Here is a 10200-nt window from a genome sequence, read left to right as displayed (position 1 = left end):
TTTCCTCCGGTTCTTCTCCTAGTCTGTGGCATTTGCACATTTGTAGAAACGTTGTGATTGCTGAAGAAGAGGTGCTGAAGGAGGGGAATATCTTTGTGGGGATGAGATGTGCCTGGAAGCTCGGAGCTAACCTTGGCTTTTGGCGGTCCTCTTCTGTTCCCGGTGAGGTGGTGTTGAGACTTCCCAGACAATGGCCTTTGCAACACAATCAGGTTCTCTGGTAGAGCTTCATGATATTATTGTCATGAAGCTTTTTCCACACCTGCTTCTCCAGCTTGAAGTCGTGGTTAGTGTAGAAAACCAGACGCTTCCACTCCTTGTCATAGTAGTGATCCGAGTACTTCTCATGGCCCTCCGTGATGTAGCCATAGGCGCTCACCTGGGAGAGATGGAGGCTCGCTGGGGAGGGGTACCAGAGACGGAGCGAGCCGAGTGAAATCAGGACAGAGGTCCCAAATGGGGAGGGAGCACAGGACAGAGATGCCAATGAGAACTCCTCCAGGTGACCCTGCTCAGGGGTCTAGAAGGACCAGATTCTGCATGCTGGCTCCAGAGAGCCTGCTGTCCTCTCACCGCCTCCCTCAGAGGTAGGATGGCTCTTGGGTCACAGCAGCTTCGCAGCCTCTGTGTGAACTATTTTGGGGCTGTTTCTCTTGTCTTCAATCTGCTCCTCCACAGCTGGCAAGAACCCACATACCCTCAAGGCAGGGACAGGCAGGGCTGTAACCCCCCTGCTCTGCCCTACTATCCTACCCCCCTGCTTCCAGACAGTGCTGTGTGCAAGAACCATCGTGCCCTTACCCGGTCGCAGAGATGGAGGGCAGTCAGCAGCAGGAAGGCCCCTGTCGTGGGTCTGTACAGCCGCCAGTAGTGCTTTTCCAGAGACTTCGATCTTAAAAACCTGCAGCAGGAGAGAAGAAAGCACAGAGCAGTTGCTGGGTGTGGTGGTTCAAGCTGGGCATGCCTTGTCCCCCTGTACTGCAGCAGTTTGTGGCTGTACGAGGCATTTCAGACAAGCCACGAGTATGGCCACACGTGTGGGTATGCTGTGTGCTCAGTAGCACTAACACCCCACCACAGCACCAGGCCAGCCCAGAATGCTCCGTCACCTGCGCTGCAGCCAAAGCCCAGCTCTGCCCCAGCTTTACGGAAGAGGTAGGTCTTGAGGTGGTGGGGGTAAAGAGGGGGTGGGTTAAAGGATCTGGAACGTTAAAGCCCACTCTTAAATCTGTCCTTTGCCTTGCAGTGCAGAAGGGGCTTTGAAGCTCCCTGGTATATCCTGCTCCCCATCCACATTTAGGAGTGAAATGAGACATAGGAAAGGGTACAGAGGAAGGTCACCAAACCCGCTAGGAGCTGCTGTGGTTTACGCCAGCAGTTGTCAGGAAGGTAGGAGTCCACACCAGGAAAAACCAGCGTTCAAGCCGCCTTGGCCTTGGAAAGGACCCAAGTCAAAGGGAAAATGGCAGAACAAGCAGGGAGGTACAAGCCATCTGCCACAGCATTTGCCTTTGCTCAGAGAAGGAATAACTCAGCTCTCAAGGAGACCGAAGGGTAAACGCAGCCAAAGCAGAGCATAACAGGAGCTCCTCCTCCTAGACCTCTCAGTAACGTGTGGCCTGCAATTGGCAGATCTGACAGCGACAGTGTCCAGCAGGATTGTGAAAAGGATCAGAGAGGCAAAAGGGATACTGAAGAAGCACCTATTATCATGTCTGAGGGCATAAACAACTGCCCGAGTCAAGAACAGATCTTGGGAGAGAAGGGCTCTACAGAGCCTTCCCCAAGGTGCTAAGCAATGGGGAACACGAAAGGTTGGACCTGAACTACATCAACTATTCTGGCACTTCAGCAACACTCTTCACACATCTGGAGTTGCCATTTGCCCGGGGCCTCTTTCGGGTGCAGAAAGCCCAACTGTCTGATGGCTCTTCCTTCTCCAGCTCACAGACGCCATGTGCCTAGGCACCACTAACACCCCACCACAGCACCACAGAGAATTTTAACTGGCTGAACACTGATGAAGCCTTCCCCCAGTCTGCTGGTGTGGCTAAACTGTAGTTACAAGAGAACAAGCTGGGAGAAGAGAGCCCAGAGGCAGGCAGAGATGGTGCTGGCCAGAAAAAAGAAGCCCGTTAGAGTGTATCACCCCCAGCTCACCTGTTTTTCATGTATCTGAGGAAATCAGGGTGAACCACCAGGTATTTGTCCATCATGAAATCTTCAGCAAATCTCTCCCGGGGCCTCTGCCTGAGGACAGGAACGGGGAGACTCAGGACAAGCACCTGTATTTCATCACAGCCAGAAAGCATCAGCCCCGCACTGATAAGTGCACTGATGCGCTTGGTGATAAGAGAAGAATCACAAACACTGCTAAGTTCTTCTGCAACATTTCCCAGAAGGTGACACAGCCTGTGTGCATTGCGAAGGAAGAGATCAGGGAGGAGAGGCAACAACAGGAGACAGGAGTATCAAAAGCATGGGTGTGTATAGAGAAGGACTGGTGAAAGCAGGCCTCCATCGGCGAGCAGGCCACCACACACAGACACGGGACCAGGCAACAGCAAGTGTTCACCCCAGAGGAGCACACAGCCTTCCCCGAGCTCTGGCCACACATCACTGAAAGCAGCTGCTTCGGGGAAGAAGGTGTATTGGTTACTGCAGTGCTCAGAGCTGTGGAGGAAACGACGTTTCTCCAGACGCATCTGCAAGGGGAGGGAGGCTTTAACCTGGCTTTACCCTGGCCTGCCCCTCAACAGGGCTGAGCACCTGGAGAGGAAAAGAGCACAACAGAAAGCTCCGTGTTGAAGGGTGTAGAGGTGGGGCCAGGTTGTTTTACCCGTAGTAGTCCAAGAATCCTTTCCTGATGTTCTTGTTCAGCAGAAGAGCCTTCAGCCACTCATAGTCTCTAGCTCCCTCCAGAAAGTGAATGTATCTCACATGCTAAGGAAACAAGTGAGCATTAACGAACCGCACAAGAGAGACACATCCTTTGGAAACAAAAAACCAGACACCCAGACTCGAGTTTCTCAGACACGCGTCTTCGCTCTGCAGCTGTAACTATCCCACAGAAGCAGAATGGAGGTAACAGCTGATGCACAGCCACTCCTACATGCCAAAAGGCTGGGGTTGGACATATGCCGCATGTCCTCCCTGACAGCCAGGACAGGTTCCCTCACTGAGGGCAGTGCCAAGCTGTTAACTCAGCCCTTGTGCATGGCAAAATCAGCCCCGAAGGCCACAGACTAACAGCATCCCGTCAAAGCTGTGCATGCCTACAGCATGGACCTGACTTACTTTTCCCTGTGGGATGTGGCTGAACCCTCTGCGTCTCAAGATGTAGAGCGAGGCCTCCAGGGAGAAGGCTGTGAATCCATAAAAGGAGGTTTTTGTTCCCACATCTTTTTCGTAACCTTTGATTACAGCGCCGCTCACCCTGGCCAAGAAAATCAAACAGAGGAACAGTTAGCAGTGACTGTTGAAGACACTTGCACCCACACTTGTAACAGGAAAAGACAGCGTTAGTCTGGGAAAGGGAGGATTAGGCCCATTTTGAGCTACATCTCTTGATCTGCAGGAAAGCCACTGCTTTGGAGATGGCTCTTTATGGCTCATCTGTGAACCCAGGCTCTTCCTGTGTGTTTATCAACTTTCCAGTTCCTTTTCGGTTTTTCATCTCCTCCTGCCATCAGTCATTTTGGCACGTGGGAGTCAGTGCAGTACTAGAAGAGGTGAAGTTTTCCAGCCATAATTACCATCTGGCCAGAATAAGCTATGTACCTTCCAAGGAGGAAGCCGGTCTTACCGGAAGACGTAGTCATGGGAGTCGATCTCCTGGCCCATCCCAGAGTTATTCAGTATTCCTCCGTTCCCCACAACGGCACAGCTGATGCATGTTGGTGTGCTGTTGTTGTTGTCGGCCAGGAGCAGCTGCTGGTGGGGATTTGGGGGCAGCAGGGACATGACCTCCTTCACCACTGTGAAGGAAACATGGTGAAGAGTCAGCATCAAGTGTCTTGGGGATGGACACAGTGAAACCACCACAGTTTTCATCAGGAGATCCACTTCGCCTGATGCCTTTGACAGGGAGATACAGCAAACCTCCAGCTACTTGGAATAAGGTTTCTGTTGGGAGCTTGATGGTCCCATCCTGACATGCCCTGAGGACTCACGTGAGTAATTCAGCTCCATGAAGCCATACGGAGGTGCAAAATGCTCCAGGCGGTTCCACTCGCTGTCACTGAAGTACCTCTTGTCTGTGAAGAGCATGATGTTGGGCAGGAAAAGATTTTGCAGCCAGTCAGACTTGGCAGCTTTGGCCTTCACTGATTCAGAACAGGTCTTGAAAAGCAAAAAGAAAACAATAAGGACTGATTAGGAGGGAGCTGATAAACCTGACTGAGTGCCAGTGCTCATGTGCCTGTGTGTGAGAGTAACAGAAAGAAGCATCAAAACTCCAGTGGAACACCACCCATTTCCCTCACTGTCCCCATCCCCAGGAACAGGAGGCATCATGTCAGCACTACACCAGTAACTGGCTGGTGGGAAGTCACCTACAAGGAAGCCAGAGCGACTTCAGGCCTCTGAGACTTCCCTTTCTAAACAGGCCTGCGATGCTCACACACTTTACTGACTCTGCACCTCATTAACTGACACAAATTAATATCTGTAATAGGTCTGACCTAAACCTATCGAATAAGGCTGGCAGTCCCTGTTGTAGCGCACCTCACAGTGGGTCCTGGCCTCACAGAGTGCCTCGGCAAACACTCTGAGGAAGGTGTGAGATCACTCCCTTTAAAGATAAGAAAGAGCACGCAGTTTGTTCAGCATCATAAGTGAATCATGGAGAGGCATGAGGCTGAGAAAGGAATCCAAGCCAGCTCATCCTCTCTGACAAGAGGGGTCTCATTGCAGCTGGAGAGCAAACAACTCCACTGAGTCAGTTGGGGCTCCACTTCCTCAGACACCTTTCCCAAATACCTACTGTCATAGCTACTGAAAGACAAAACAGGAGGCCGAGGGGACCCACGCGCCCAGCTCAAATGCCCAGCAATGACCCGGTGGCATTGCCGAAGCCTTGTTGGGCTCTCTGCTACGAGTGACAATGACAATCCGGTGACAGCCTGAGGAGACAGCCCTCCCCCTGTCTGTCATAACAGAAGCGCAGCAAGAACATTGTGGAGGGTTTCGTGTTGGCATCACTTCACTTGCAGCGAGGCTGCATAAAACAAAGGTCAAGGCAAACTGGGATTGTGAACTGGGGTCTGCAGAGGAACGGGGTGTTCAGTTTTCCAAGGGATGAGGTGAGAAATGGGTCACCATTTAGTGCCAGACACCTAAAGCCCGCCCAAAGGCATCATGAGACACGGTGTGACACAACCTACCGTATGTAGGGTGCTTGGTCCCAGGGAACACAGACACTGCATCATGCCCTTAAGTCCCCTAAGCAACACATCAAGGCATCTAAGAGTGGGACCATCCTGTAGCACACCTACAAGGAAGATTTTTTCCCAGCTTGTGATGAACCAGAGCTCCAGAAAGGGCTGTTCGGGGTGACTTTCAAAGGAACGTATGGAAACTTGTGCAATTGCAGCATGTTCCCATACTGGAACATGGTGGAGGACTGGCCAGGCTAACCAAATCATACACAGAGGTCCCAGCAGCACCTGCATTTACCAGTGAGTTGACCTACCAGCTTGGAGATCATCCTCCGCTGCCAAAGGCACACTTGCCCAGGGGACAGCAGACAAGGACAACAGGGAGGCATCATTCTTGGCAAACCACCTACCGATGGTGGAGATGAGTTGTCCAGCAGGTACTTGTCCTCAAAATCCCACCGCGGCTCAGACTTGAAGTCAGCAGCCCTCAGAACCTTCTTTTCTGTCACTGCAGCAGCCCGAGGAAAAGGTCTTACAGTTGTCACTGATACAGGAGACTCTTTTAGCTTTGTTTGGAGTTTGAATACATTGTTTTCATGAGATCCCTTCACCCCAGAGGATGGCTTCACTGTTGCCTTCTCCTTGGCTCCCTCCACCCTAGGAAGAGGTTTCACTGTTGTCTTTTCCTTGGCTTCTTCCACCCCTGGGCCTGGTCTCACTGCTGTTATCACTGTTGTCCTCTTGATTGCCTTCAGCCCAGAAGGTGGTTTCACAGTCATGTTCTCCTTAGCTTCCTCCGACCTGACAACTGGTTTCACAATTTTTTTCTGTTCTTCCTTTCCTTCCCACCTTGGTGTCCCCTCAACTATATCTTGGTCGACCCTGATAATGTCTCCCTGCAAAGTCACCTTTAAAAAGCTCCTTGAGTTCCCATTATCAGAATAGTTTAAACTCAGTTGCTCTTGGGTGTCCCCTTGCAGAACATCCTGGGCACACTGGAAAACGTTCAGTTGCCTGAATGCAATCAAAGGGAAAGCAGACATGTCACACACTCTTCCCACTTAACCCTGAACACCTTCCAGCCCGTTTCTAGAGCTCTCGACTGAGCCCCTCTCCGGGCTTCACAGCGACTACTGCATATGACCACCGCACTCAGAGGACTCACCTTGGTGACCACCACTGAGTTTCTGCACGATGCTGTTTGAATTCAATTTAATTTTCAACTTGGCCATTAAAGTATTATTCAACATCCCACACCGTTCTGGCCTGAGTGGTGCTTATCTCCCCACCGAGCAAATCCCAGAGGCTCGTGAAACATCCACACTGGTCATAACCCCAAACCAGCACAGAACAGCTTTGCCCTGCACTGGGCAGGACCCCTGTCAACGTCCCCAGAGCGCTGCAGGGCTGGTTTGGAGATCCCAAGTTCAGGACACAGCACGCACCATGAAGGCAGCCATCTGGCTCTCTTCTTTGCCAGCAGAGCCCAGTGCTACAGCAACAGAGCATGAAGATCTTCCAGAACTCGGTAAAGGAAGTCTAGTAAGCAGAGAAACTCACTCCTTTACCATACATCACTTCTTGAGCATTTGGGGCCACACGGCACTTTTTCCTCTCCTCCTCCTTCCCCCACTTAGCCAGCTAACGCACTGTCACCACACAGCACTCACCAGGCACGCACGTCTTAAGACAGGCACTTTGAAGCTATTAAAATACACTCTGAAGCTTCAACATGTAAAATCTCTGCATTTGCAGCCACTGCCTCTAATATTGCAGCTGCCCCATTGCCTGATGCAGAGGCCCAGGCAGGTACAAGGATATGACAGGAGGATACAGCTGCCAACAGCAGAAAAGCCACCTTCAGCAAGACTGGGCTGAAACCCAGCAAAAAAAAAATTAAAGATCAAGGTCGAAATGGTGGGGTTTTGTCCCAGGCATTCATTCTTATCTGCACAGGGTTGGAGGGTGGAACTGGAAAAAGGAAGGTGAAAGGTTTCTGCAGCTGGGCTTCCCCATACAGCAAAGCTTTCCAGGGTACACCAGGGCAGTTGTGGCAGTCTGATTTGCATAACTGATGTGTCCCAGAGAGCTGTGGATTGCTTCCAAGGTGACAAATAGGGGGGAAAAAAACCTCACCTCTGCAGATAACAGCTCAACTGCTGCCAAGCTTGAGTGATAGGGCATTCATTAGAGTGATCAGGTCATTACGAGCTAAGGAATCGTTTTGTTCCGGTTAACAACTTGAACCTTTACAAGTAATTTCTGAGAAGGAGGTTGTGGTAAAGGCTTATCAGCTCCCCTCTACTTCTCCTCATAATCATTAGCCAGTTTTGACCAAGTATGCACGCGCTCTCTGTCATAGGGCTTCATGCATGAACTTGTGTTGCTCCTCTACCTAGTAAGAGCAAAGATCTACACTCCAAGCAAAGAGAAATCTGTAAGGTAGCTCAGGTGGACCTTAAATCCCTGGATGATTTTCTGTTGTATTCTTAAGATGAGTTAAAATTTTGAAATAAAAGGGCAGAGAACAAATGAAACAGGACAGAATGACAAACCACCCCCAGCTCAGACTTTCTGCATGAGCTGTCTGGCAGGGCACAGATTCCATCCCACTTCTATTACACTTTAATTTCAAATCCTGTGCCAAAAATACAGAGATCAAAATGTAAAGCTGAGGGCCCTTCACATCCAAAACCGCGCTCCCTGCAGGCAGACCCTCGTGGCCAGGTGCCTATGTAGGACCCTGCTCTCCTGACCAGCATTTTAAATCTGGACAAATGGTCAAAGCAGCTCATCTACCTTCAGGCTCTAGAGTCCAGCTGGCAAACAACTGCACAAGCTCAACGACATTTACTATCATTTTCCTCTCCATTTACAAAGCCCTAGGACAAATAGAGGATAAAGCCATGAAAATGATGCTTTGTGAATTTTATGTTACACATAGAGGTGCAGAACTAGAACTGACCCACAGATAACGACAGGCAGCTCATGCCTAGTTGTGTTTTACTTCAGTTGCAAAAATATAGACATGTCCATTATCTGAAACTATGGCAGAATGAAATGGCTTCGAGCAGCTGGGCATGGTGAGCCAGTTCTTGTCCCAGCTCTGCCACCAATGGGCTGTGTGATCAAGGACACTCCATTCCTCTATGCCTTCTCCTTCTCTCCTTCTCCAATTTTGTGCGGATTCCGACCTCTCCAAACTGATAGCCGTCCTCAGGGTATGGTCGCAAGACACTGGAGCTGGGCTAAACTCATGCCACCTCTGGAGATGTAGGTGTTCCCAGCCTCACCCCTCCTGCCAGCCCACTCAGCATCAGCCCCAGGAGGTCCAGCTGGGAGAGTGGGGACCATAGGAGGGCTGGTGGGGAGGCTGGGGAGCAGCGCTGTTGTATAGACAGCACAGGGCATCAGCAGGTGAGTGAGCTGTGCTTGTAGCAGGAAATGCTCAGCTCTCTGCTGTGCTCACACAATGACCAGTGATTCTTGTTAACAATGCTGGAGACATTTTACTGCAGTCTACACTGCAATTCCCTCCACACCCATTCCTGTAGGATTTCCTTGATCATTTCTGTAAAAAATAACACATATAGTGATCACGTCTGCAAGACATTTGTCTCACAGTACGCAGCATATCTGAAATCAGATGCTAAATTCACTAGAAATTTGAAGGTATCCCACCAGATTCAATGACTTGCAAAGCAATGCTAGGGCTGAGCAAGGTCAGCCTGGGAGCCACCAAGAAAAGCAAACATTCGGTAGTGACGATGTATGAAAACAGGTAACATTAGTAAGCAAAAGCTGCTTTCTTAAACAGCTACACAAGGAAACACTGGAAACTAATGATCCAGCAGAAGTAGTTTTTCACTGCAGTAGATCTTCCAACACCGTGCTCTGATTGCACACAACGTGGTCTGATAAATCAAAGCAGTCAACTAACACTGACCAAAGAGCAAATTTCAGGGTAAGGAGACACAGAGGCAGAGAAAGTGACCACAATCACTCTATCCAGACAGTACATATTGCAGGGAAGCAGGTCTCTTACCTGAAAATCCTTGTCTTCAACAAGCCAGACAAGGAGTTGAAGTAAGCCATGAAGATGTAAAGCTGTATTAAAACAATGAGCCAAATGAAGGCTCTGGGAATTTTAGGAAGCCTTCTCCTGAAAAACCACATTGTGAAATGCCTGGGAGTGACCGAGGCTCTGCTGCTGCCCCGAGGTGCTTGCTAGGCAGTGCTTTCCAAAGGTTGCTGGTGAGTGGGCTGGTCTTTGCACTGGATTTCCCTACCAGAACATGCACACCCTCTCTCCCAACAATGACAGACACCTCGCACATGGATCCTGTTTCTCAGACAAGTGCAGCTTTGCCCTGTTCCTCTCTATCACCTTGAGCTTACTGCATCACTGAGTGGGGAAGAAAACAACTTTTACTGCAAGCAACGGAAGGGCCTTTGTTCTCCTTAATGAGGTTAGTCTGGTGTAATAAAGGAAACCCACTACCTCTAATCTGGTGGAGGCATCACTGGGAACATTTGAAGTATGGAAGTAGCCATAGTTACAATCAAATAAATTAGCTTTCAGACCACCTCCTGCCCAAGGGCTCAGGCAAGTCTCTAGGCATAACCATAAAGAGATCTTTATTTTCCTCCCCTTGCAGTAATTGTTTGCAGCTCTAACCCATAAGCAATCCCTGCCCCCAGAAGCTGGTCTAGATACACATCCACTTTACCTTGGGATTGCTTTGAAATAAGTCAGACTCCTTGCAAATCCACCCCAGAACAGAGGAGCTTGTCACTCACGAAAACTACAAGGATTCTGTGA

At 50.0% G+C, this 10200-nt stretch overlaps 1 protein-coding gene across 1 annotated transcript; it reads right to left on the bottom strand.

Moving 5' to 3' along the window:
* Positions 1 to 208: 208 nt before the first annotated feature.
* Positions 209 to 9554, bottom strand: ST6GALNAC1 (ST6 (alpha-N-acetyl-neuraminyl-2,3-beta-galactosyl-1,3)-N-acetylgalactosaminide alpha-2,6-sialyltransferase 1). Its single transcript, XM_010146281.1, has 9 exons — positions 9424 to 9554; positions 5789 to 6392; positions 4173 to 4341; positions 3806 to 3977; positions 3298 to 3436; positions 2840 to 2943; positions 2161 to 2250; positions 802 to 901; positions 209 to 379 (listed from the first exon to the last, which is right to left on the bottom strand). The coding sequence occupies exons 1-9, from the start codon at positions 9552 to 9554 to the stop codon at positions 209 to 211; spliced, it is 1680 nt and encodes a 559-aa protein (XP_010144583.1).
* Between the last annotated feature and the right edge of the window lie 646 nt (positions 9555 to 10200).

Source organism: Buceros rhinoceros, unplaced genomic scaffold (genome assembly GCF_000710305.1).
Source record: "Buceros rhinoceros silvestris isolate BGI_N320 unplaced genomic scaffold, ASM71030v1 scaffold24322, whole genome shotgun sequence".
Lineage (NCBI taxonomy): Eukaryota > Metazoa > Chordata > Aves > Bucerotiformes > Bucerotidae > Buceros > Buceros rhinoceros.
Note: the sequence above shows the minus strand (reverse complement) of the source record. Positions and strands in the feature narration are given on the sequence as shown.

Bases quoted from the DNA above. Each gene is read 5' to 3' on its own strand.
- ST6GALNAC1 (XM_010146281.1), bottom strand. From the start codon at position 9,554: ATGTGGTTTTTCAGGAGAAGGCTTCCTAAAATTCCCAGAGCCTTCATT. The intron at 4,342-5,788 runs GTAGGTGGTTTG...TTGCTTTTCAAG, and splicing joins ACAACTCATCTCCACCATCG to ACCTGTTCTGAATCAGTGAA. The intron at 380-801 runs GTAAGGGCACGA...CATCTCTCCCAG, and splicing joins CCCTCCATCTCTGCGACCGG to GTGAGCGCCTATGGCTACAT.